Genomic DNA, 27,503 nt, shown 5'->3' with positions numbered 1-27,503 from the left:
GCCGAAGACAGACCCTCCATAAAGGACTGGAGTCCCGACTTTGACTCTCTGGTCATAAACCCCAAGCTCATGGCCGAGGCCCCACCCAAACGTTTGACAGACTAGAAACCATCGCCACCACTCAGACTTTGGGAGGAAAGAGGAGAAACCAGCCAGCCAGGAGGTCGTGCGGCAAGCCTTTCATCCCAGCACTTATGAGGTAGAGGCAGGAGGATCTCTGGGAGTTCTAGGACAGCCAGGACTGTTACACAGAAAACTCCGTCTCGAAAAACCAAAAGAAAAAAAAAAAAAAAAACAGGAAAGAGGAGGGAGCTCTCTGTGCACTCATTTCTGAACTGCCCTGGCTGCTGATCCAGTCCCACAACCCGGCCCCACTGGGTTAGGCAACCTCCAAGGCATCAACCACCCACCGCCTCCAGGCTTGCTCTGCTAGCCGCGCCCCCGCCCCGCCTCCGCCCTGCCCTACCCCGCCTGCATCCCTCGCCTCCGCCTCTGGGCCGGAAGCCCCCTCCCACTCCGTATTCCCCCCCCTCCCCAGTCTGTACCCCCTCCCCGTCCCTCGCCCCGCTTGGGTCCGGGAAACCTCTCTCCGCCCTCTTCCTGCTTCTTCAGCTCCGCCCGAGTTCTTCCGTCCATTCCCGGAGCTCACGACCAGCCCCTCCCAGGATCCTCCCCGGCCCCGCCCCTGCACCCCCACCCGGCCACGCTCCTCACTGCGCTGCGGGCGCGGGCTGGGGGGTCCGCTGCACCCCACCCCGGCCCCGCCCCCGGCCCCCGGAAGCCCCTCCCCGGCCCCGGCCCCGCCCCCCGAAGTTTCTTGGGCCTCGGGCGGCCGGCGGGACAGAAGATAGCGAGCCGCCGCCCGGCTGCGCATAGATGGAGCAAGCGGAGCCCGCGCCGCGCGGGCAACACTAAGCGGCTGAACCGCCGGACCTCACAGACTCGCCATGGAGGAGGAGGTGAGGGCTGGGCCAGACGGAGCAGGGTGCTGGACTGGGGTCCTGCCCGCCCTACTTCCACCGGTCTCTGTACGCTCTTTCCTTCCTTCCTTCAGGCAGAGCCTGGACCGATGGGGTAGGGGCGGGATGGGGGTCTCGTCCTGCACCTCGCCGACAGCATCGTCGGTTATGTTTTGCGCTTTTCTCACCAACTGGAAACAGTGCCTGTCATGATTCCCATTGGATTGGCCGGGAGACTGAGGCTCTGGAGAGTTGGGTGACTTGCTGAAAGTAGGTTGGGTTGTTGTGCCTGAATCCCGTTACACCCTTTCTTGGCTTTTCTTGCCTGCCAAGGCCAGGTCTGCTCCTAAGGGATCAGACTGCTTATGTTTGTGTGCTAAGGGAGGGAAGTTCTTCGGGGTCCTGGGCCACCGTCTCAAGGAATGAGGCTGTAACGGAGCCTGGTGGCAGGACCGAAGAAATTGCTTTTGTCTTCCTTGTGTACATCTCTCAAGAGTCCCCACTGCTCTTGCCCTTGTCTGTCTGAGGACGTTAGTTGAAGGGTCAGGGCAGCTAACTCTCCCAGAAGCAAGGGCTGGATTAGCAATGCCCCTTGCGCCTCCTCTGCCCTCTGCTCTTGCACCATTCCCGTTATCCAGGGGTCCGGTATAGAGCAGTCACCTACTGCGTACTCATGAAACGAGTAAAAAGAAAACTTTCTTGTCCTTTGAAGGGTGGAGAAGAAAGATGATGAAGTCTGCCCTCCCGGAGCCGCCCTGCCAACTAGGGGGTGCCTTCAGTGAGCTCAGCTGCCTGTGTTCCTGTCAGTGTCCACTTGCGTATTTCCTGGAGCAGCAAGGCTCTGCTCCCTCTAGGCTAGACCCTGAGTTTGTGTGGGATGGTAGATAAGTCACTTCCCCTCCTAGTCTGTGTTTCCTCTTCTATAAAACATAGGGCCTAGCCTCCTCCCCTAGACCTAACAGTATTTTGTGGTCCCTGAACTCAGGGTGGTTGCAGGCAGAGGGCAAAGTCGGGCTACTCTGTTTTGCTATGGTTTCTCTAGCTGTCACGGGTGGGGCTGCAGCCTGCCCCTCCGTTCCCCTCTGCAATGGCTGTGCTCTCTGTCCAAGGCCCCTCCCCTGTTCCCAGAGGATGTGGGTCAGGATTACTCCATCTCCTGATGTGCTCTGGTCCCCAGTTAAAGGAAGTTCTCCTCGGGCTTCCTGGGCTCAGCACAGCCCTGTGCTCCCTCTGGTTCATAATCGCTAACATTGCTGCTTTCTGACTCCCAGAACTCCTGACACATCTGGGTCATTAAAGTCTTGCCCATGTTACTTCCTCTATCCAACCCCCAGGTCTCATCCACAGAGTCAGGGGCCCTCTGTGCCTGTCCTCTCTTTGGTATTCCTAACTCTTGTTGCTTCCTACTTAATATTAATAGTGTTCCCTTGCTTCCCTGTGCCTCTGTGTCCAACCTTCTCTCTCTCTCTCTCTCTCTCTCTCTCTCTCTCTCTCTTTTTTTTTCTCGAGACAGGGTTTGTGTCTTTCCTGGAAACTCACTTTGTAGACCAGGCTGGCCTCGAACTCACAGAGACCCGCCTGGCTCTGCCTCCCAAGTGCTGGGATTACAGGCATGCACCGCCACCACCGCCCGGCCCAACCCTCTCTTAAATGCCTCTTGATCATGGTCACTTACTCTGCCCCGACCTCAGGCCACTTTTCACCTCACTTTCACATCGCTGTTTTCCACCCTCACACTTTTGCACTTCCTGGGGCCCAGGCACCCTGGGGCCCAGCCTCCCTTGGCCTCTGTGTAGGATGCAGGATGGTGGTCCCTGTCAGGCTGAGGCTAGGAGAGGTGCTGCTTTGGGCTCTGGCATCTGTCTATCTGTGTTTTCTGGTCCTCGTTTTCCCAACTGTAAAATGAGAAGGGAAGGGGAATCCAGAAATTTGATAATGTGTGTGCAAAAAGCTTTGAAAACCAAAAATATCAATGGAGGTGTTGTTGCTGTCCCTGGAGTAAGGTTGGAAACCTTAGCTCTAGGCCTCCCTGGTTCTGCCCCATTGCCCTCCCAGACTCATGCCTTTCCCTGGCTCCAGACTGCCCACCGGCCCTGACCCTTATTGAGACAGGCGTGTCCTGTCAAAGCACTGGTTTCGTGACGCTGGGCTAACCTCTTGCTTTTTCTGCATGCTTTTCTTTCTATGGTAAAAGGGTTGAGAATGTGAAGTCTTTTAACATTTTTTTTTTTAATTTATTTAATGTGTATGGGTGTTTTGCGTGCATACATGTCTATGAACTACCTGCATGCCTGGTGCCTGTGGAGGCCAGAAAAGGACATCAGATATCCTGAAACTTGGAGTTGCAGATGGTTGTGAGTTGCCAGAAATTGAACCCAGGTCCTCTGGAAGAGCAGCCAGTGCTCTTAACTTGGAGCTTCCTCTCCAGAGCCATGAGAATGTCAAGTCGTTGATGCCTTTTTGCCTTTACTTCTCCACATACACCTGCCTTCTGAGAGAACTTCTTTACCAACCCCAAGCCCTTGCCCCAGCAGAAGGTTAGGATGGGGAAATCTCTCAGGGTAAGTGCCGTCAGTTTCCCAACACACAAGAGCTAGCTCCCACCCTCCTAAAGCTCCCAGAAGGCAGATTGTATACTGTCTTCCCTGCCTGGAAGATCATTCTCAGGCTCTATAGAGTAGGTCCTTAGTATTTCGCGCTGTAGACCAGGCTGGCCTCAAACTCACAAAGATCCGCCTGCCTCTGCCTCCCGAGTGCTGGGATTAAAGGTGTGCACCACCACTGCCCGGCCTTTTTTTTTCTTTTGAGACAGGGTCTCACTATGTAGTCCTGGCTAGTGACCTGGTACTCCCTATATGGACCAGGCTGGCCTTGAACTCAGAGATCCTCCTGTCTTTTGCCTCCTAAGTGCTGGGATTAAAAGCGTGTTCTACCATGCTTGCCTTGGAGTGAAGCTTTTAGAGTTTAGGCAGACTATCATTGGGTTTAGTTGAAGGACAGACGTTATCACAAGCTGCCCGTCATGTGCCGCGCCAACAAGGTTTCTTCTGCTGGCTCCTGTCTGTTGTAACTTGGTTGTAGCTTTTCATCTCTCTCTTTTTCTCCCTTGCTTTTTTAAAGAATAGCCCAGAGACACTCCCATGTCAGGCCTTGGGAGCCAGGCTGATGCCATGGGGTATGTCAGGAGCTGCTTGCAGTAGACAGGAGAAGGCCTACTGAGGATGGCTGGGAGGGGAACAGAAACAGTGGTCAGCTGGTCAATAAGAAGAGAGGAGCTGGAGAGACTGGGCTGAGCAAGACAAAACCTCCCCTGTGAACCCTGCCAAGGGGAGGGGCCCCATGGTAAAACTTACTGGGGTGTAGCCAGACCCCCGGTGGGAGGAGGTCTAAGGGGCAGGGAGGGAGTTTGGTGGAGGGTGGAGGCAAGCAGGACCCTGGCATTTAGCCAGGCCTCCCGTAGGATAGTTGGGCTTTGCTTCACACCATCTGCAAACCCTCAGCTGTCCCCTCCCCTAACCCAACATTCCCTCCTGCCCAGTCCATCCTGGTCCCACCCATCCTTACAGACCTTGGACTAGCTTCCGTAGCTAATCTAGTCTTGGTGTTCACTAGGCACTAGTGTGCATACCCAGTCCAGAGGTGACAGCGACCAAGGCCCAGGTTCCAGCCTTGGCCCCCAGAGCTTCTAGCTGATGTGAAATTTTACATGTCAGGCAGTGGAGGTGGCAAGGAGGGGAGACCCCAAGGATATGGGATTCCCTTTAAAAACCGTGGGTGGTGGTTTGCACTCCCTGGAATCAGAAGAGAAACTTGGAGCTTGGAGGTGGGAGATATATGTGATCAGCAGCTTCACATTCCACAGTCCCCACCACCTAGTTCAGGAGATACGGAGAGCTCAGGGCCTTGGAGGTGGCCAGAAGCTCTGGTGTACTGATAGAAGGGTGCGTGTATGCAATGTGGGCACAGGGACTCCTGTTCCATAGTTCTTCTCTTCCAGTCCTGGACCTTGTTGCAGCCTGCCTGGGTCACTGAAAGACTTAGGTCCCTGGGCATCCCCCAGCCTCTGAGAGCCTACTAGTACATGGCGTGATATCTGTAGTGGCTAGGGAGAGGCAGCTGGGTACATGATTGAATGGGAGAAACTCCCTGTTATTGTCAAAGAGCCCTGAAGTCTCTTCCCTCTTCCCCTGGCCGGGTAGCTCATAACTGTCAGGCTCCTCACTTCCTCATTCCTGCATCGGGGAAGATCATCTGGAACCAGCCCACTTCCCCATTTCTCTCGCCATCCACAAGTTAGAAGACCAGAAGGGATAGCCCACATTCCTGGAGATGTGGGGCCAGCAGATATAGCTCAGCTCTGGTTCTAAATTGAGAACCGGATCTGGAGAGAAGTTCCCTGAGACTCCAAGTGGGGCAGACAGTGATGGGCAGTGACAAGAGTAACAGGAGTGACAGCTGCCAATCACCAAGGTTTCCTAGGATATGTGCCTTATTTTTGTTCAGTAACAGGCGTGTGTGCCAGGCACTGTCTAGGTAACAGCCTGAGGACAGCAGCAAACAAAACAAAGCCCCCTGCCTTCGTGGAGTCAATTTCTAGATTGATCTCGGTCGAAAGGCAGAAAAGCAAGATGGATTCCTATTCATACAGGAACTGTTAGCATCTCAGTTCCCCAGGTGAACAAATGGAGATGCAGAAAGAGGTGGCGTCGTTTGCCCTACCTCTTTCTGGTCGGTGTGACTTGGGCTCCAAAGCCCATGCTCCCAGGAAAGCAGAATGTGTGGAGTTCCAGGAGGGAGAAGGGCCATAGTGACAAGCAGGCTGGAGCCTCTGCCATAACACAGAAGCCAGGCCCTGCCCAGCTCCTGACAGCGCACCACACTTATATCTGCCTGGGCTTGTCCTTCCAAAGACATCTGTGGCCACAGGGTATCTCTGGGGAGAGGCGTGCCTTTAAATGGGGCCCCTTTTTGGAGCTCTATGTAAATTACAACGTAGTTGAAATTAGTCAGTGTTGATTTCCTTCTAGTATCCTCTAGATTCTGATGCTCTGTTGACCCTTTCTCCACTACCTTTCCCCCTCAGGAACCTCTAAGTTCAGCACAGTGGTTGGCAAATAGGGTATATTTAAATTTTTATTTTTACAGATAGAACCTCAGCTTTCATTAGGTATCAAAGGAGAAGATTAAGTGTTTACGACCGAGAGGTGAATCTGACCCCATCGAGTAGGCATGTAGACATGTATGTACCTATGTACCCAGCATGCAGCCATCGGAACAGGTTGTGGGTGGGGCATGAGATGTGAGTGACAGACTCTGAGGCTGCCGTGTAGCTACCTTCTACAGAATGATTCAAACGTAATCCCAAGAGACAGTTCCCGGAAGAGGAAGTAGCCACCCCACGATCCTACCCTGGCATGGGGATGAGGACTAAGGAGTCCCCTGCCTCAGGACAGGAAGCTGGATTGGATTCTCTAGAAAGTCAGGAAGGTATATGTAGAGAGAGATTTCTTTACACTGCCTGGTCCCCAGGCCTGGCTTAAACAGCCTCTATTTCAGGAGGTCTTTCTGGGCCACCAGTGCCTACTTGTGACCTTTTCTTTTTTCATTGCGTGTGTGTGTGTGTGTGTGTGTGTGTGTGTGTGTGTGTGTACGTGTACGTGTGTACGTGTGTACGTGTGCATGTGCGTGTGTGTGTGTGCGTGTGTGCATGTGTGTGTGCGTGCGTGCGCGTGCGTGTGCGTGTGCGTGCGCGTGCGTGTGCGTGTGCGTGTGTGTGTGTGTGTGTGTGTGTAGATCAGAAGACTGGCTCTCTTCTTCCACCACGTGGGTTCTGGGGGTGGAACTCAGGTCATTAGGTTTGGTGACAATTACTCACTGAGTTGTCTCACCTGTCCCTTCCTGGCACTTTGCACTACTTAACGTGTACGTTTCTGGGCATTTGCTTGCTTAGCTGCTGCATCTCCCCACGGTGTACTCCATGAAGGCAGATTGTATTGCTTCTGCTCTCTCTCCTGTGACATGTGACATTATATGGGCTCAGTACATTTGCTCGCCAGTTTAATAAACACCAGGAGGCACAGGAGTGGGAAGACAATGAGTTCGGAGAGACCTGCTTTGAATCTTGGTTCGGTCTAGCTACACAACCTGAATTTCAGTTTGCTGTGACTTGTGGCTAACAGGACCGCCATCTTGGAGAGCAATTGTAAAGGTTAGGCGAAACTATGTGTGAAGTACAATACCGTGGCTCACGTATAAGGTGGTGGCTGTTACTATTGCTGTTTTTTTCTGGTATCTGCTTTGAGGGTTCCTGAGGAAACTGCATGTAGGACGAGGTACCCAACACTGGATGCATCCCCTGTGTGGTCTGTGGACCATATGGCTTCATGGCAACAGCCCTCATGATGTGTCCCGGTGCTGTCTTACAGAGTATGAAGGAGGGGGGTGAGAAGCCTCGTGAGGCACGGACTGCAGACAAGGCTGGCTGGATCAAGAAGAGCAGTGGGGGGCTCCTGGGCTTATGGAAAGACCGCTACCTGCTCCTCTGCCAAGCCCAGCTGCTGGTCTGCGAGAACGAGGTGAGGATGCTTTTGTTTCTTTTTCTTTCTTTTCTTTTCTTTTTTCTTTTTTCTCTTCTCTCTTTTTTTGTTTGTTTGTTTGGTTTGGTTTGGTTTGGTTTGGTTTGGTTTGGTTTTTCGAGACAGGGTTTCTCTGTGTAGTTTTGGTGCCTGTCCTGGAACTCACTCTGTAGCCCAGGCTGGCCTCAAACTCACAGAGATCTGCCTGCCTCTGCCTCCCGAGTGCTGGGATTAAAGGTGTTCACCACCACCACCATCTGGCTGAAAAATTTAAAATATATATTAAGAGTGGTAGTGATGCCTTTAATGCCAGCACTCATTGAGGCAGGAGGATATCTATATAGTGAGTTCCAGGATAGCCAGGACTACATAGCACTGTCTCAAAATCAACAATAACAAAGAAACAGGGGTTGAGGATTTAGCTCAGTGGTAGAGTGCTTGTCTAGCAAGTGCAAGGCCCTGGGTTCAATCATCAGCTCCGAGGGGGGAAAAAAAAAAGAAACAAATAAAATGTTAAATACTGCTTGCCATCTTCAATAGCAGATGTAGGCCTGAAGGGTTTTCCAGTTGGAATTGGTACTAGAAACTTCCACTGAGGCTTGGAATCCTTTATCAGACTTTGTAACTGCCTGATAATTATTAAAGATTTATTTATTCTGTATACATACATATATGTATGTGCACAACATATGTTTATACATAAGTATTCATCTGTGGGCTTGTATATGCCAAGGCACATGTATGGAGGTTGGAAGATAGTCTTGGGAGGCAGTTCTTACCTTTACCTTGTTTGAGGGAGAGTGTCCCTTATCTGTATACTTGAGGCTAGCTGGACCACAGGCCTCCTGAGGATTTTCCTGTCTCTGTTTCCCATCTCACAGCAGAAATGTTAGGGTTACACTTAGACTCTCATCCCCTTCCTAGGCTTAGGATCTGGACCACTAGGAATACTAAAATTGACAGCCTATAATCCCAGTGAGACAGGAAGATTGCCTTGAATTTGAGGTCAGTCTAAACTATAGTATAAGACCCTGTCTCAGAACAAAAGCTAAAGTTATTAATTAAGGAAGCATCAGAAATGCTGTTATATGAAGACCTGGAGGAAAGATGGCTAGTCCTTGGTGCTGGGGTTGAGGCCACGAGAGGGCTGGTCACTGAGAATGGGGTAATACTATATGCCTTCATGGATAGACTCTATGAAAATGGAAGGAGCTTGCATCTCACTTATCAGCCTCTCTCAGCTCCTTTAAACAGCTTCAAGAATCCCTAAGTGTCCTGGGCCAAGAAAGCCCAAGTAACCTGATCTAAGGGTTTCAAGGAGTTGCCTTTGAAAAGCGCCTTGCCAGGTCGGTGGTGGTGGCACACGCCTTTAATCCCAGCACTCGGGAGCAGAGGCAGGTAGATCTCTGAGCTCTAGGCCAGCCTGGGCTACCAAGTGAGTTCCAGGATGGCCAGGGCCACACAGAGAAACCCTGTCTCAGAAAAAAGAAAAAGGAAAAGAAAAAGCACCTAGGCTGTTCTGTCCTGCTGAGTCCCCAGGAGTCTGGATGATGGAGAAGCTGTGGAGAATGGTAAGGAATGACAATGAGCAGACAGCCTCCCAGATGTTCTGTACTTACCAAATTAGGATGTGCCACAGCTGGGAAAGTGGCAGACTAGGGATATTTTTATTAGAAAAAGAAAAGGGGGAAGGGTTGATATGTTTTTCCAGTGCCAGCTGCTGCAGGAGGTGAATGACAGGCTCTCTGCTGTCAGCCCGTCAGGCACTGCCATACTTGCCCTAGACTGCCTATCCACATCTGGCCACAGCTGGGAAGCAGGGAGGGTTCCACATTCCCTAAACGTGAAAAATCCAAATCACACTTTAAAAAAAAAAAAAAAAAAATCTCTATTACAAACTCACAAGTAATTCCAAGAACTTAACACCCAGGGATGGAGCTTGGCTCAAGAGAAGGAATTGAGAAATGCTTATTAGTTCAATTCCTCTTTCTGATGTAAGGACCCAGGCGAGTGTGGACGGCTCTTGGCTGTTTCTCTGCTGTCAGAGGCTGATGTTCCAAAACCGTTGCCCCCGCCCAGTGCCTCCTGCCTTATCCTTTCCTTGAACTGCAGAAGGTCCTGCATGATTCAGCACTTCGGGTGTAGAGGAGTTGGCCCAAGCCAGGCAGCGTTGGGGAGCGGGGTAGTGAAGATGGCTGAATTTGTTCCTAAGAAGAGGGGACATTTGGGCTGATAGTTGTCCACTGGGGAGGCGTGGGTGTGATGTTGTTGCCGGGGCTTCTCCTGGATGCCCAGGAAGACTTTGGAGGTCTTACTCTAGGCTGGGCACCATTCTGGCAAATTAGTTTCTCTCTGTTTCTCTCTCTGAGTCTCTGTCTCTGTCTCTGTCTCATCTCTCTCTGTCTCTCCCTGTCTCTGTCTCTGTCTCTCTGTCTCTCTGTCTCTCTCTCTCTGTGTGTGTGTGTGTGTGTGTGTGTGTGTGTGTGTGTGTGTGTGTGTTTAAAGGCAGGGTTTTATGTGACCCCGACAGGCCTTGAACTAGCTAAGGATGTCCTTGAATTTCTAATTCTCCTGCTTCTACCTCCCAAGGGATTGTAGGTGTGTGTCTCTGGGCTGGCTAGTTGTTATGTCAACTTGACAGAGGCTAGAGTCATTTTGGAAGAGGGAATCTTAGTTGAGAAAATTCCATCACCACACTAGCCTATGGGCGAGCGTGTGGGTTCTTTTTCTTGCTTGGTTATTGATGTTGGAATGCCCATCCCTCAAAAGGTAGTGCCACCCTCGGGCTAGTGGTCCTGGGTGCTATGAAAAAGCTGCATAAGCCACAGGAGCAAGCCAGTAAGCAGTGTTTCCATCAGCTCCTATACCCAGGTTCCTGTTCCTGCCCTAATGGTGACTTCCCTGAGTGATGGACTCCAAGTTGTAAAATGAAATAAACCCTTTCCTCCCCACGTTGCTTTGGGTCATGGTGTTTATCACTTGATACATGAGACAACTGCCAAGCTTGATGACCTCAATTCGATCCCCAGGACCCATGTGGTAGAAGGAGAGAAGGGACCCCCTCAAGTTGTCAGCCATCAAGCCATTATGCCTGGTTTGTGTGATGCTGAGGAGGAAACCCAGGGCTACACTGCAGACCCTATGTTCCTCCTCTGAGAACTACTTCATGTGGAGTGCCACTGGGGAGCATAAAGGAGACAGAACACCGGAGAACCATGCTCCTCTTGTCAAGGCTCAGTGTTTCTGGCATCTAGCGTGGTACTTGGCGGGCACTGTACAGATGTTTGCACCTCCTCTCCCCAGGAGTGGGTAAGACACAAGAGCACTGAAGTTTGGAGGATCATGGCAGGGGAGTATCCCAGAATAGAAGCATTTTTCTGGTCATATGCTTCTTGGAAGAACCTGGACAGGATTGAGGATCAGTAGTTCAAAAGGAATGTAGGAAGAAAAAAATGGGAAATGGCACCTGATGGAACCTGACAGAGAGATCAGGTGCCCTGGCCATCCAGTCTTTTTCCCCATGAGAGGCTGAAGAGAAAACAGGTCAGTGGTTAGCTACCTTATCCATATAGCCATCTGCCTTGAAAAGTACTGAGGTCTGTGCCTCACCTCTAACGTTGATATGAGATGTTATCTGGGTGTGGGGGTTCTTACAAAAGTCCTTTGCCTTATTTATTTATTTACTTACTTGTGGGGTGGAGGGACACATGCCATACTGTTATTGTGGACAAATTGAGGAAATAATTCTCTTCTTCCTTCCACCATGTGGGCCCTGGGGATTGAACTCGGGCTACCAAATTTGGCAGTAAGACTATTTACCTACTGTCTTAGTTAGGGTTTCTATTGCTGTGACCAAACACCATGACCAAAAAGCAAGTTGGGGAGGAAAGGGTTTATTAGGCTCACACTTCAGCATTGCTGTTCACGATGGAAGGAAGTCAGGACAGGAACTCAAACAGGGCAGGATCCTGGATGCAGAGGCCACAGAGGGGAGCTGCTTACTGGCTTGCTTCCCATGGCTTGCTCAGCTCACCTTCTTATAGAACCCAGGACCAGCAGCCCAGGGATCATGGGCTGGACCCTCCTCCAGTGATCACTAAATGAGAAGATGCTGTACTGCTGAATCTCAAGGAGGCGTTTCCTCAGCCGAGGCTCCTCCCTCTCTGACTCTAGCTTGTGTCAAGTTCACACACAAAACTACCTAGCGCACCTGCTCAGCAATCTTGCTGGCTCTCTGCTTTTCTTTTTAATTTTTATGTATATTATTTTACTGTGATCATACCTCCCCCCTCCCCCAGTTACCTGTGTAACTCCCCTCAACTCCCGTTGAACTCTTTCTTCCTAACAAGTCCCTCATTTAGTTCCATATTTGGTTGGAGTTTGTTTTTGGTTTTGTTATAAGTCAAGATCTCAGTGTATAGCACTGGCTGGCTTAGAACTCAGTATGTAGACCAGGCTGGTCTCACACTCAGAGATCTTCCTGTCTCTGTCTCTCTCAAGTGATGGGATTAAAGGTGTGTGCCACCATACCCAGTATGGTGTGTGTGTGTGTGTGTATGTATGTATGTATGTATATACTTTAACTAGGATTGCTTACATGGCTGTAAGTAAGGGGTTATTTACTTAAGCACGGGTATGTTAACAGTGATTACACCACCAGGAATATGACTTCTTTCTCAGATTGCTCCTCGGGGTTGGGTGGGGCCTCATGATCCCCTCCCCATCCATGACAGAATGTTGATGGGCTCAGTCTTGTGAGAATCGTGTGCAGGTAGCCACCACTGTTGGGAATTCATGGTTGCAACAGTCCTATCATGTCCAGGAGGCAGCGTTTCACAGCTCTCCTTCCCATCCACTGGCTCTTACATTCTTGCCGCCCACACTCCCGTGATGTTCTCTGATCCTTAAAGGGATTGATATAGTTGTCCTGTTTAGAGTTGAGCACTTAACAGTTATTCTCAACACTCTGATCAGTTCTGACTCTTTGCATTAACGTTCGCCACTGTAAACAGAAATTCTCTGACCAAGGCTGAGAGCAACACTAATCTGTGGATTATAGACATATATGTAAAAGGCAGTTTGACAACATATGCATTTAAGAAAACAGTAGTAGTAAGTTCCCAGCTTGGACTTCCCCAACATGGTCTTTGACCAGGTGTTTTTTATTTTATTTTATTTTTTGTCGTTACTGTTTTTTAAGATTTATCTTTCAAGGCAGCGGTGGCACACACCTTAAGTCCTAGCACTCAGGAAGCAGAGGCAGGCAGATCCCTGAGTTCCAGGCCAGCCTGATCCACAGAGGGAGTTTCAGGACAGCCAGGGCTGGACAGAGAAACCCTGTCTCAAAAAAAAAAAAAATTATTTTATGTGCTTGAATGTTTTTGCCTACATGTATATATGTGCATCACATTCATGCCTAGTGTTTATGGAGGTCAGAGGAAAAGTCATTAGATCCTCCCTTAGAACTGGAATTATGGATGGTTATGAAATGCCATGAGGATGTGGGAACTGAACCCAGGTGCTCTGCAAGAGCAACAATTGTTCTTAACCTCTGAGCCATCTCTCCAGACCATGACAGGTTTAATAATAGCAGGTAAGAATTCTCTTCTGTAGAGCAGGCATCAGCTCTGGTCAGAAACAAGTTGGTTATACCCATAACAGCTGTGACATTATTGCATCAGTGAGCACATCTTGCCTGGCAGATTGACTTGTAGCTTGCAGGTGTTTAGCTGGAAAAGCCCACTGATGACCGTTTTCTCCCAGCAGTTCACATAACACCTTCCAGCACCCTGGAAGCTAGCCAGCTGGGAAGCAGCCTCCTGCTCAGTCCCCTGAGTTCTCTGACCTGCAGCCAAGGTGTGTGGTGTCTTTAGCAGGTTTAGATGTTATTAAAAGACTCAAGGCTGCTGAGATTGAATACGTCTGGTGTATGGTTCTCAGGGGTTTACTTACACCAGGTCACCTGGAGTGATAGTTAAAATTCACATTGTCCCCAGCACTTGGGAAGCAGAGGCAGCTGGATCTTTGTGAGTTTGAAGCTGGCCTGGTCTACAGAGTGAGTTCTAGGACAGCCAGGGCTGCACAGAGAAACCTTGTCTTGAAAAACAAAACAAACAAACAAACGAACAATTCATATTTCAGGCCCATGCTCCCGAAGTTTAGGATTGGGTCAGAAGGCACCCACAAAGTTGCATTTCTAGCAAAAGTTATCAAGTGGTATTAATGCACTGGCTGGCGCTTTTGTAGATGTTTGCGTGGCTCTGAGGTAAGTGACGGGGACCTCAGAGGCAGGAGAGCATTAGATCCTGCACTGGAGGGCCACTGGCACAGAGCAACCAATTAAGAAGCATCAATCAAGCCGGGCGGTGGTGGCACAAGTCTGTAACCCCAGCTCTCGGGAGGCAAAGGCAGGCGGATCTCTGTGAGTTCGAGGTCTACATAGCAAATTGCAGGCTATCCGGGGATCCGGGGGTACACGCAGGCGCGCGCGTGCACACACACACACACACACACACACACACACACACACACACACACACGGCCTGCTTCTGCTTCCCAGGAAGTTGTACCAACTGGGTCACCTCCAGAAGAGGAACCAATTGACCACTATTAAGGGAGAGCTTATTCTAGGCAGCTTGCCCGAGAGGTATCCTATGCCCCAAACCTTTCTAGTGTTGGGGCTGGCAGGCAGGAAGTTTAGAGGGCAGGCTGGTGTCGTGTGACAAAAATTTTCCTGGGGAGGCAAAACACACTCATCTACTCACCCCAGACAGGGAGCCCACAACAGATCAGAGTATGGACACCACCGAAGTCCAGCTTGGAGAACAAGTGAGTTTTCTCGGGGTGACTTACAGAACATGGGTACGAGGTTTCTTACAGGAGCAGAAATGACTTAGAGACAGCTGCATCTCCAAAGCCCACCCAGCATGGGTGACAGCTCACAGAAGCTGGGAGCTTGGAGTCCACTGCACAGCAGGCAGCTTAACAGGTTGGAGAGCGTCCTCCTCAGATGCCTCGGTTGCTCTAAACCTCTTCCAGGTAGCTTTTCTTTGCAGCTCAGCTTCTCAGAGTCCTTTCACCTGGCTCTGCTTCCTGTGGCAGGGAAGGGGCCTACTGAATCTGGTCATTTTCAGGGAGTTCTTAAAGCTTTATTGTTGTTGTTATTTACCTCACTGCTTAAGGAGCTGCCCTGAAGGATGGAAGGTTTTGGTCTTGGCAGAGACTGTCACAGGACAACTAGCCAGTGGTGGGGACCAGGCACTGCGTGGCCACTGGCCTACACAGTGATGAAGCTGAAGTGGTAGTCTGGCGGAGGGGGATGTCCTTAACGCTCTTGCCCTCTCTGTGTGCAGCCTTGAGCCTGGGGTGAGGGGCCCCTCTGCCTAGCTAGCAGTCTGGATGGGGAGATGTCAAGTGAGGGAGCTGGATGACTCCCTCACGGATCACTAGGCTGAAAGTAGGGTATGTGAGCCCACGCCTGTCTGGTTCATGCTCTTCATGGGAAGATCTTACCATGTTTCAGGTCATCCTGGATTCTAGGCTTCCTCTTCTACAGATTTCTGCCCAGCCACTGCACAGACCCCCAGGCATCCTCTGCCACTGGGCCTGCACAGACCCCCAGGCATCCTCTGCCACTGGGCCTGCACAGACCCGCAGGCATCCTCCTCTAAGCCTCCCTAGCTTCTCCTACGTTTGCCTCTGGTTAGGCCCACTGGACCCAACCCTTAGGCACAAACCCACCCTAAACCGTGTTTCCCACTTCTTATCAGGATGGTGAACACTGTGGACACCTGCCCCCAGCACACACTGGCACTGTTTCCTCGCTAGAGTCTGAATACCACATCTTGGTGATACGCTGTTCTTGCCGAGTAGAACCAGAGTCTGGCGTGAGTGTTCAGGGACTGAGGCGGTTGGAGGATCTCTCACCAGGCCACTTCTTTGGGCTCTCTCTCTCCCCAGGACGAGCAGAAATGTGTAGAGACCGTGGAACTCGGAAGCTATGAGAAGTGTCAGGACCTTCGTGCCGTCTTCAAGCGGAAGCACCGCTTTATCCTGCTGAGATCCCCGGGGAACAAGGTGAGGGCAGTCCACAGTTTCCCTGTTAGGTGGGCCAAGGCCTAAATCCAGCAGCATCCCCTGGTTGATGGGTGATGTGGTCTGTGCTGGAAATTCTCCCTTCCTCAGCCCTGAGACAACCATTGCAGGCTGTAATTGGAAGCATGCACTGGAAGGCAGACCCTGAATTCTGGACATAGGAGGCACAGGCTGAGAGAGGGCAGCTATGGAAAAGTCCTCTACCCTGACAGAGTCAGGAGCAGAGGCGAGAATATGGCTTCCTTTCCATCCTCCCTCCAGGCTTCTCCTGGGCCCAGAGCTAGGAGGCCCATAGCCCTGGCTTTTCCTCTTTTTGTGCTTTGCTTGAGACTCTCTTTAGGTAGAGGTGAAGTTTGCTGTTTGTACCATTTACGTTTATTGTAAGGTTTATTTTTCTTTTGTGAGTGTGTTTGCCTGAATGTATACCTGTACACCACATGCATGCCAGGTGCCAGGTTGTCAGCTCTCCTGGAACTGGAGTTACAGATGGTTGTGAGTTACCATGTGGGTACTGGGAATCAAACCTAGGTCCTCTGCAAGAACAGCTGGTGCTCTTCACCACTGAGCATCTCTTCAGCCTGTCTACCACTTTTCCCAGAGAGAAGTCTGCTGGGTATTGTTGACACATGTACAGTTTCATGGATGTCAGGAGGAAGATCAGATCTGAAGTCAGCCGAAGTGCATGGTACTTCTCACCAGCTGCTGCCACACCTCACCCTAACCTCTCCACATCACCAGGAGCCTGCCAAAGCAAGGCTTCATTGCAGAAGCTGGGTGAGGGGAGCAGGTCTAGTCTGGGCCTACTAGAACCATCCTGTTTCTCTCCCTGGAAGATATCACAGAGCTTTCCTCATTAGTCTGTTGTGCCCAAGAATGTATCACCAAGACAGGGGCAGGTTTATGGTGTCCTGAGGGTCAAGGCCAGGGCCCAAGTTCATTTGATAAGCTGTGGCTTAGGGTACTTTGAGGACAAGAGAATGGTCTTTCAGGCCCTGTAAGCCTTTTCTTGTCCTAGAGACCTGCTGCCCTTCTGAGCAGTGTGAAGTATGCATCTGTGCTTGAGAGGTGCAAAAGTACCTTGTACACAAAGGTCAGCAGCACCTCTGTCTGCCCAGGCATGTGCGCTTCCCTATGTGTGAATACCACTTAGCCCTGAGGTCATTGTGTGTGCGTGTCTTCTGTGGATGTGGGGGGACAGGAGACGGTGCCTCTTTGTCCTTTGCCCATGTCACCTACTTTGCCGGCTAGTGGTCTGCTGGGGGGTGGAGGGTGTCACCCAGCAGTAGGACGACTGACCCCTTCAGAGAAGCCTGTCTGTATAGCAGCCTCTCTCGGCTTCTGTGGTAACAGCCTTCCTCCTGCCCCTTCCCCTTCCAAGAGTTGAGTTGGTTCTGGGGGATGGGGAACAGGACAGTTTGGGAGATGGGCAGGAGCCAGTGGTGCGGCTGTGGAGACGAAGATACAAGCAGACTCCCGCTCCAGGGCCCTTGACCCTCATCATTCCACACTGGAGTGGGGCTCCCCAGAGGCCCTGCACATCTTCCTGCTGTGCCTGCTTTTCCCATCGCCCTGGGTGTTCCCCAACTTCCTTGTGGCCTCTCGCTGGCCAGGAGGTCACGTGACCCTGGCTGTCTGGTCCTGAGGCTGCCTTTTTTTCCTCTCTAATCAAATAAACAAAGACTCCAGTGTCTTGTGTGCCCCGCTCCCCTGCCGCTTCATCCCCACGCCCCTGTCCATGAGGTCACAGACAGCGGCTGCCAGGAAGCAGGGTGGCCACTGTGGGGACCTTGCTGCCCTGCTGGTCTAGGCCAGCTTGGCCCTTTCCTCTTTCCGGCCTCTTCTTCCCCTCCCCCACTTTCCTATCTGCCCCTCTGCCCTTCCCCCTCCCCCAGGCCTTGGCTGCCTGTTCTGCAGCCCTTCTTATTAGCATGGATTATTCTCCTGCTAGAGTCTGTTCTTAGAGCTTCCTCAGAGGGCTTGTGGCATGGAGCTGCAGCCTGAGCACACCAGGCGGAGCTTCTTGGTGTCCATTCCGATTGTCCCTATGACGGTCAACCCTGTGGTATGCGGAGCTCATTGAGTCAGGGTAACATAGTACTTTAGATCCCCATGACACTGTGTTCTCTCGTCTCTGTGAGCCCCATTGGCCAACACAAGTAGGTTTTCCCTGAGGCCATCTCTCTCCTAGGGAGCTAATACCCACCCTGCAGTCTATGGCTGGTGGGGAAAGGCCAACTGAGTCTAATATTTCTGTTCTCAGCCCTTTGAGACCAGAGTTACTCAGCACCTGACTATTCCCTGTCCCACTCCTGCAGCCACTGTATGTTCCTCAACTCTGAGACGCCTGTCTGTTCCAGGGAGGGAGCCCCACAAACTCAGAACCACTAATGGGTGCAGCAGCAGGGGTCAGAAGGGCTGACCCCTAGCACATCACGGGATTGGGTGGCCGATGGAGCCCCGGTATGCCGTGTAGTCTCTCCCTGAGACCCTGCAGCCCTGAAGGCTGGGCTGAGAGGAAGTTGCCAAGGTGCCCTAGGGTTTCTGACTTAACTGCAGATCTGCTGCCAGGATCTAATTTAGCCCGGTCATGCAAATGAGCATTTGGCTGTGGCTGGCGTGGAGGGGGACCTAGGGTCCTGTGTGAGGAGGAGGTGGTACTGCCAGGAGGAAGTTATATAATGAGGATGCTGAGGGGGCCGGGCCAAGCGCACTGTACTGTGCTGTTACATAACTGACTGGCAGAGGGGCAGGAGGTGCTATCTAATACCAGGGCGGGGGATGGGCAAACTGGCCACAGCAACAGAGAACTAGGGCATCTTGAGGTCAGAGAGTAGGCAGCCGCCCAGAAACGGGGTGAGGGAAGGAACCCAGGGCCAGTTCATTCATGTCTTGTCTCATTCACTCACTACTTACTGAACATCTACTATGTGCCAGTCCTTAGTTTTGATCATGTTATTGCTTTGTAATTCTGTTATCCCATTTTATGGATCAGAAAAGTAAGACTGCCCAGGTGAAGGCTGGGATGCTGTACGCACTCATTCTGGCCAGCTGCAGATTTAGTTCAGGTATACGAGCTGGCCTGGAACCTCTAAATCTGCCTCTGCCTCTCCCTCCCAATGGCTGGGATTGCAGGCGTACACAGCCACAGCTGGTTGGTGTGGTGCCGGGGATTGAAGCCAGGGCTTGGTGCTTGCCAGACAAGCCCTCCACCAATAACCAAGCTGAATCCCAAGCTCTAGGTACATCTTTTTAAAACAGTTCTGTTGCAGGGGAGATGGCTCAGTGGCAAAGTGCTGACCACACTGACATGTGTACCCGAGTTCAGATCCCCAGCCAGTACGCCTGGAAAGCCATTGTAACCCCAGTGCACAGCAGGCAGAGACACAGAATCCCTAAAGTAATCAGGCTAGCCAGATCAGCCACACTGGGAGCTCTGGGTTCCACAAGATACTGAGCAGCCCACACAGAAGACAGAGAGTGATTGAGGAAGACACTGGATCTCAGCCTGTCATCACCTTGAACCTACACACACACACACACACACACACACACACACACACACACGCACACGCACACGCACACGCACAATCACACTTAACACATGTCAGCATGCAGACACATATTCATGCTCCAAAACATATGTGAGCATGCAGCACACACACCATATACATACACATATGAAAGAAAAAGTAAGAACTATGATCAAACACAAAGAATTTTTTTTTTTTTAAGACATGGTCTCACCATGTAGCCCCTGTCCCTGGCTGGCCTGGAACTCTATGTAAACCAGAATGGTTTCAAGCACATAGAGATCTGCCTCTACCCCTTGAGTGTTGGGATTAATAACATGCACTATTATTGCTGACCAAAATTCCCTTAACTTTTGAGCGAACAGTTCAGAGGTGCTCACTTCACTTTTATTGAGGCGCCATCACCACCATCCTCCTTCAGAACTCTTAAAACTCATGGAACTCGGAGAGGTGAGATGGCTCAGAGGTTAAGAGCACTGACTGCTCTTCCAGAGGTCTTGAGTTCAAATCCCAGCAACTACATGATGACTCACAACCATCTATAATGAGATCTGGTTCTCCTTTCTGGCGTGCAGTCATACATGCAGTCAGACCACTGTATACATAATATGTATACATAATAAATAAAACAAATCTTTGTTGGGGTTGAAGATTTAGCTCAGTGGTAGAGCGCTTGCCTAGCAAGTACAAAGCCCTGGGTTCAGTCTTCAGCTCTGAAGAAAAAAAAAAAAAAACCTCATGGAACTGCAACCACATCCATTAAACACTGGTTCCCATTCTCTCTTCTTCCAGTCCCTCCCAGTCACCGCTCTATTTTCTGTCTCCACTTTTGGTTTTTCTAGGTACCTCATAGCAGGAGGCACTCCGTCTCTGGCTTGTTCTTACTTCACGTAGCATGATTTTATTTATTTATCTTATCCCGAGACAGAGCCTTATGACGCAGGACTGAATCAGAACCTTTCTGCAGGATTCCCTCCAAGCCTTTGGAAGCTGCCGACTGGAGGGGACCCCTCCCCCACTTAAAGCCAATGTCAGAACTGCTCTGGGCCATTTAGGGTTCACTTCGGAAGCTGGGTTGGGATGCTTCCTAAAGACCCCAAATGTGAGCCCTAAAAATATCTGCCATCCTCCCCACTTGTCTCTCACAGGTCAGTGACATCAAATTCCAGGCCCCCAGTGGGGAAGAAAAGGAATCCTGGATCAAAGCCCTCAATGAAGGAATCAACCTCGGGAAGAACAAGGCTTTTGATGAGGTATGGGGTGTGGTCCTCTGGATGGTTCTTCGTTCTCTGATGCACCAGTTTAGGAGAAGACTGTGCCCACCTCACTCCAGACTACCCCCAGTTCTGTCATTGCTACATACACTGGAGCCAACTTCATTTAGTCTCCCAAAAGCCCTTCAAAGTGAGTGGTAGTATCCAGTTTCGACGGGTGAAACCAAGGCTTGAGGAAATTAGGTAATTTTTTTTTCCCCTTTGAGACAGAATGTCAGCTTGTGCATTCTGGTTTTGAACTCACTATGCAGCCAAGGATGACCTTGAACTTCTGATTCTCCTGCCTCCACCTCCCAAATGCTAGGATTACAGGTGTGCCACCAAGCCTGGTTTTAGGAGGTGCTGGAGATTAAACCAGGACTTCCTGTATGCTAGACAAGTGCTCTAACAGCTGAGCCACATTCCCAGCCCTTAAGGCATTTGTTTTACATTAAAAAGCATGTGGGCTGGGAGCATAATTGTGGGCATCTGCACAGGCTCTTGGGCTCAATCACCCATACCTAAGGGGGAAGAAAAGAAAGTAGGTAGTGGGTAGAATTTAACTGGCTGAACTGTCTGTATGTCTTTCCAACCCTACCTCAGTGGGTAAACAGTGGCAGCCCCAAGCCTGAGGGCTGGGGGTGAGCTTAGAGCCCATGAGCACCTTCCTTTTTTTTTTTTTTTGAGACATGGTTTCTCTGTGTAATCCTGACTGTCCTGGAACTTGCTGTATAGACCAGCCTGGCCTTGGGCTCAGATATCTGCCTGCCTCTGCCTCCTGAGTGCTGGAACTAAAGGTGTGTGCTACACCACTGCCCAGCCCATGAGCTCCTTCTTCAATTGGCCTACAAACCTTGGCTGGGCATGGCTTTCCTGTTTGTCTGCAATGATCTTCCATTCCTGAGGCCCCTGTACTATAGTGGTGGCTATGGTTATGGTGGTTTAAAAGACCAGGCTTGCCAGGCAGTGGTGGCAGATCTCTGTGAGTTCGAGGCCAGCCTGGTCTACAGAGCAAGTTCCAGGACAGCCAGGGCTACACAGAGAAACCCTGTCTCGGAAAAGAAAAAAAAAAGCCAGGCTTGGGGTCAAGATGGAACCAGGATCTCCTAGGAAGGATCTGCCTTTGATATCATGAGTCCTTAGCTGTTTGGGCTAAAATCTATTTTGAAAACAACTTGGATGGCAGAAGACAAGACTTGAGAGGAGCCTCCTTGCCCTGTCCCAGCCTATGAGTCCTGTGTGTTCACCCACGTCACCGTATCATGCTCAGCCTTTCACTATATGGAAAAATGTTCCTATATGGGAGAAGGGATGGTAGGCCACATCATGGACGACAAAGTGGCCACAGAAGCCATGGCCTCACAGGTCACTGGCAGTTTGGGCAGGTTCCCTCTGTTCCTCAGTGGAGTAGGAGTCTCCTCCCTCACAGGAACAGCCAGTTCTGGCATCCAGAGTCCAGACCGCCCATGTTACGTGCCCACCTTTCCTGACTCAGAGAAGAGAGGCTACCTTCCACAGAGTCAGGTCCAGCCATGGGGCCCTGCCCTTTCCTGGCCTGAGCATGGGTTAGAAGAGTAACAGAGGTCAGGGCACAAGTCTTTCATGCATGCTAGACACCAGAGGGGTCATGATCTGGCATCCCCCTCCTGCCCCAGCTGAGCCCCAAAGCAGCCTTGGGGCTGCTTAGGTATTTGTACTGGATTGAGCCGAAGAGGCTGAGAATGAGAACGCTTCCCACGCAGCAGAGCGAACACCTGTGACAAGGTAGACACACAGAGAAGCAGAGGCGCACAGTGGGGAGACACCTAGGGAGAGGCTGGCCCTGACTCGGCGCAGTGAGTGTGTTCCTATCTTCCCAAGACCTGGCAGGGACTCACCCGCTTCTCACACCTTCCCAGGTAAAAGTAGACAAGACCTGTGCCCTTGAGCATGTGACACGGAACCGGGCACGTGGGGGCCAGCGGCGCCGGCCACCAACAAGAATCCACTTAAAGGAGGTAAGGTCTTCCCTTGGCTTGAATAATGGGAAGTCAGCTGAGCCTGGGATTCCAGGTCCTTAGGGTGGCAATCAACGCTCAGGGCTAGCCTGGAGTTGGGCTTTGCTGAGCGGTATGTGTTTAGGGAGGACAACAGAGATGTCTGGGCCCTTTTTCAGTTGGGGTTCACACAGCGGCCTGGGACTGAGGGAACAGGCTGGGGAAGCTGGTGCTTGTGACTGACGGGCTTCCAGCAGGAAAGTTGGCCTGCTCCTATTGCTGTGACTGGTGCCCGAGGTAAAATGACCCCCGGAGAGTGATGCAGGAGGGACTGTGGAGGAGGAGCTGTGTTTGAAGATGACAATAGCTTAAAATCCGACAGCAGCAGTTTAGTTGATGGGCAGGAGTGAGAGGGACGCCTGTTGGAGGAATTGGTATGAGCTGAGGCACCAGGCCTGACAATTGAGGGTGTGCCGAGGGAGGGGCTCAGTTGGCTCGGGATTAGGCTGGGAATGAAGGGGGATTACGGAGGCCTAGGATGCAGGAGTTGGGGATAGGACTGAAGAAATGTTCCGGAGATCAGCTTGAGATCCTTTGTAGGGTGGATTTGGGTTGAAAGAAGAAACGAAGGGAGAGGGTTCCGGGTTCTGCCAGGGGTTGAGGAGGAAGAGAAAGGCTGATAATACTCAGTGGGAAGCAAAAGATGTCACCGGCCCAGGTACAGGCAGTTTGGGAGCAGGTGTGGAGAAGGGGAAGCCATAAGGAGTACCCTCTAAAAGACTGTGGAACTGCAGGTGGCAGTGGCACACGCCTTTAATCCCAGCACTCGGGAGGCAGAGGCAGGTGGATCTCTGTGAGTTCAAGGCCAGCCTGGACTACAAAGCAAGATCCAGGAAAGGCGCAAAGCTGCACAGAGAAACCCTGTCTCAAAAACCAAAAAAAAAAAAAGACTGTAGAACTGATGGGGAGAGGCTTTAAAGGGCAGGAAAAAATCCTCAGCAAATACATTTAAGGGCCGCCAGCAATGGCTACCACAGAAGAGAAGGCCTTTTAAAAGGAGAGGGCTGGTGGCTAGGACAGAGATCATCAAGAAATGCTAGCAGAAGCAAGTGGACTTGGGTGACTTGGGCTTAGGATTTGGGGGCATCAGTACAGGACCCGGCAGCCACAATAGGAAGGGAGGAACTGAGGAGAATGTAAATGGTCACATGTGCAGCATGTTTTCAAAGAGAAAGAATCGGTTTAGCCATAGGTACGGCAGGGGCCCCAAAGAGGGACCACAGTCAGGAAGGACACAGGGTCCTTGGAAGGTTTGTTCTTGATGTGAGATAGCCTGTTCTTATCTGTCAGCTGAGAGAGAGGAGTCACAGAGAAACAGAAGAAGGACTAGCCAAGGGGAGGGTGTGGTGTAGGTTGAAATCCAGCCTTGGAGAAGAGACTGAGAATCTATCTAGGAAGGGGCCTGCCTCATAGTGGTCCCAAGTGCTGGCCAGACCATGTGGTGAATGTACAAGGGTGTGAGAGTCCCAAGCTGGACTCCACCCACCCCACCCCCATACCATCTGAGGGACCTTGGAAGGGGCTTCCTGCTCAGCCCTACTGGTTCCCATACTGTGAGGAAGGTCCCAGAATCGGGCCACGTCAAGGGCTGAAAGACTGGATAGCGGTCTCTAGGCAAGCAGAAGCAGGTGAAGTAGGCAGTTTGGGGAACCTATATTTGACCCAGTGGCCATCCAAGATGACACCTGGATACCATCCTCACACCAGGTAGCCAGTGCAGCTTCTGATGGGCTTTCGCGCCTGGACCTTGACGTCCCAGACAGTGGACCACCAGCTCCTGTCGACGAAGCCAGTGAAACCAAGCCCCAGGAGCCACCTCGGGCTCTCATGCCTCCCGTCAAGCCTTCCCCAGGACCAGAGACTTCCAGCGCTGCTGATGACACCATGGAGACACCTGCTGGAGAGAGAGCCCCAACTCCTGTCTCAGCCAGCCCCGAGGCCAATCCCGAGAGTCAAGACCATGCAGAGACTCCGGCCGAGGAGGAGGAGGAGGAGGAGGAGGACGGTGGCTTTAAGAGGCTCCCTAACAGCACATTGTCTGAGAAACTGAAGGTGAGCTGGGAGAACCCCAGCCCAGAGGAGCCTTGTGCTCTTGAGAGTGCACAGCTGCCCAGGGTGCCCTCTTCGGAGACTACAGAGGCTGCCCCCAGGGAGAGCAAAAAGCCCCCCACACCCCCTCCCAAGATCCTGTCAGAGAAGATGAAGGCCCACATCAGTGGGGTGGATGCTTCTGGTCCATCCCAGAGTTCGGAGGCTCCTGAGACGACTGCCCCAGGCCCAACACAGGTCTCTGTGAATGGCGTGGATGACAATCCGGAGTCTGCCATACCATCTGAGGCCATGGGCACCCCTGGAACCGCCCCAGAGGATGCAGCAGCATCCCCAGCACCACCCTCCTGGGACTTGGCGTCACAGTTTCACCCTCGTTCCTCTTCCCTCGGGGACCTACTCAGAGACGGACCTCAGCATCCACAGCTGCCCAAGGAGAAGTTGTATCGGGCCCAGCTGGAAGTGAAGGTGGCCTCCAAACAGACCGAGCAGTTGTTGCACCAGGTGCTGGGCAGCGACGCACAACCTGTGTGTGCGGAGTCATTGCTCAGCCAGGCTGTGGAGCAGCTGAGGCAGGCCACCCAGGTCCTGCAGGAAATGAGGGGTTTGGGAGAGCTGAACCAAGAAACGCCTGGGCTAGTGCAGAAACGGAAGGAGCTGGTGACCCTCTACAGGAGAAGTGCACCCTAGGTGCCAAGCCCGAGGCACAAACTCATCTACCACCCAAGTCACACTGCCCAGCCTTATGAAGAAATGAGCTACAGCTCAGGCTGTAGACACACCATTGGGGACATCAAGTTTGTCCAGGACTTGAAGCTCCTGATGTCCTTTCTACCCTACCCTGGCTAGTGGTGCCAGGTCTCACCTATGGCTACCTGTCTGGCTCCCAGTTCTGGCCTCTTCCAGGCTCTGGACTTGGGATAGGGCATATACTCTTGCGGTCTGTGTGGTTGTGGCCAACTGCCCCAGGGCTTTGGCACTGTGCTTGGAGTTTCCCGGATGGTGTCATCTCTGTTTTCACCCCCAATAGTTTACATTCCTGACTTCTGTGTAGAGCACAGCTGAGCGGCCTGAGGCTCCCATCTCCTGGTCAGCAGGCACTTTCCAACCAGCCACACCCACCTGTTATGGGTAGCTATAGGGACCTTGGGTCCAGGCTGTAGGGTCATCTGTCAGCTGAGGGAAATCTGGCCCTTTGCTAGAACCTAAAGATGGGTAAATGTCTGGGCGAAGGAGCCATTTACTCTGGCGTTTCCCTTTCTACAAACTGCAGATCTTCTCTGTAGTGTCCTTTTCTCTTTGGAGAGCTGTGATTAGATGATCAGGCTTTCAGGGGAGAAGAGGATCTCCGGCCTCCTGGAGCAGTCTCTGCTCCCAGACCAGCTTCCGTCCATCTTTGCACATTCCTGAAGATGAAAACCCTAGAGTGGCCTGTGCTACCATCTGAAAAACCTGTATGTAATTATCATTAATCAACCTTTAGAGGCCTCTGCCCCACCCACACCTTCTGTGCCTCCCAGATGGGATTTATCTGGGTCTCTATGATTGGACCGCTGACACCCACCCCGGAGTCTGTGACTAAACCCACCTATCAGGCCCCTGGTGGGTGGCCCCTCCTTAGCTTCCAAGTGTCTTCTCCCTCTCCCTCCCCTTCACCCTCCCTCCTCCATTGCCTCTGCCTCTGGGGGCCACTCAAGAGACTCCAGCAGGACTGAGGCTGGAGCCTGGGCGAGGTGGGGGGAGGGGGGGAGGACTGGAGGGAGGGGATCCTCACATAGAATCTGCCCTGAGGATTCTGCATGTGCACTTTTGTTTACTGGAAGAGAAAGGAGGGTCACAGCAGCCAGTGGCCTCTCCACTCACCCTGCTCCAGGCCGCCAGATGTGCCCACCAAGGCCTGCCAGCCCTGCAGGTTGGTGCCTTCATCACTGTACTGTTTTCTTGCTGTGGGTAGTAGTAGACAGTGGCAGAGTAAACAGCAATGTCTGGCTTGCGAGCCCCCCACTCACTGTCAGCTTCAAACTACACTCCTTGGGCTCCTATGCCGGCCTGCCTTTCCCTCTGTTTCCCCATACAAGAGCAAGAATGTCCTCAGGTGTCCGGTCCTGATCCCCTGCCATCTTCCCCTGGGAACAATCATCCTCTGCGGCAGCCAGGGCTGCTGGACTTCTGCCAAGTCCCCTGCTTCCAGGAATTAGAGCCCCAGTCTGTGCTGTCAAGTGACTAGTTGGGCAAGTAGTCTTGGGGCTACTATCTTAACGACCAAATGCCGTTGGTTCTCATGCTGGAGAGGTGGGTTGGGGATGGGGACTGCATAGGACTGCCTCCCTGTCACCATGGAAGGAGGCATCCGATGTCTTCTGCTTATGAACCATCTTTCTTGAAATCTGGCAATAAATCTCATTTTATGGAACTTCTCTGCCCCAAGCCTGTATGTTGGTATGGGAGCTAGCACTGAGGCCAGCCCCCAGAGAACAGTTGGGGCTTGTTCTTGCAATTGGTCAGTGGTAATACCAGCCTTCCAAACTCAGTTCTGGAAAGGTAGTTATCGTGCTTTTAAATATGTACTTTTTAAAAAAGTCAATCTAAGCTGGGTGGTGGTGGCTCACGCCTTTAATCCCAGCACTCGGGAGGCAGAGGCAGGCGGATCTCAGTGAGTTCGAGGCCAGCCTGGTCTACAGAGTGAGTTCCAGGACAGCGAGGGCTACACAGAGAAACCCTGTCTCAAAAACAAAGAAACAAAAGAAAAACAAACAAAAAAGAAACCAAAATAGATGGATGGATAGGTAGGTAGGTAGGTAGGTAGGTAGGTAGATAGATAGATAGATAGATAGATAGATAGATAGATAGATAGATAGATAGATATTTTAAATAAATAAGTCAACCTATCCTGTCTTTTTGGAACATACAGTGATAACCCACAGTAGACTTAAAGTCAGTATAATATAAAAGAAAGTCTTGTTATTTCTTTCTTTCGAGACAGGGTCTCACTCTGTAGCCCTGGCTG

At 51.6% G+C, this 27,503-nt stretch overlaps 1 protein-coding gene across 1 annotated transcript; it reads left to right on the top strand.

The window, feature by feature from the left end:
• The first annotated feature begins 804 nt into the window (after positions 1-804).
• Plekho2 (pleckstrin homology domain containing O2) lies at positions 805-26,909 on the top strand. The gene is made up of 6 exons (XM_036193926.1): positions 805-959; positions 7,385-7,534; positions 15,494-15,610; positions 20,307-20,411; positions 22,310-22,408; positions 24,155-26,909. The coding sequence occupies exons 1-6, from the start codon at positions 948-950 to the stop codon at positions 25,184-25,186; spliced, it is 1,515 nt and encodes a 504-aa protein (XP_036049819.1). The 5' UTR covers positions 805-947; the 3' UTR covers positions 25,187-26,909.
• The last annotated feature ends 594 nt before the right edge of the window (positions 26,910-27,503 follow it).

The sequence above is a fragment of the Onychomys torridus genome, chromosome 7, assembly GCF_903995425.1.
Source record: "Onychomys torridus chromosome 7, mOncTor1.1, whole genome shotgun sequence".
Classification (NCBI taxonomy): domain Eukaryota; kingdom Metazoa; phylum Chordata; class Mammalia; order Rodentia; family Cricetidae; genus Onychomys; species Onychomys torridus.
The sequence above is the reverse complement of the archived record's forward strand: the minus strand, read 5'-3'. Positions and strand labels throughout refer to the sequence as shown.

Coding starts and splice junctions, on each gene's coding strand:
- Plekho2 (XM_036193926.1), top strand. Junction 15,611..20,306: donor TGAGATCCCCGGGGAACAAG/GTGAGGGCAGTC, acceptor TGTCTCTCACAG/GTCAGTGACATCAAATTCCA. Junction 20,412..22,309: donor AGAACAAGGCTTTTGATGAG/GTATGGGGTGTG, acceptor ACACCTTCCCAG/GTAAAAGTAGACAAGACCTG.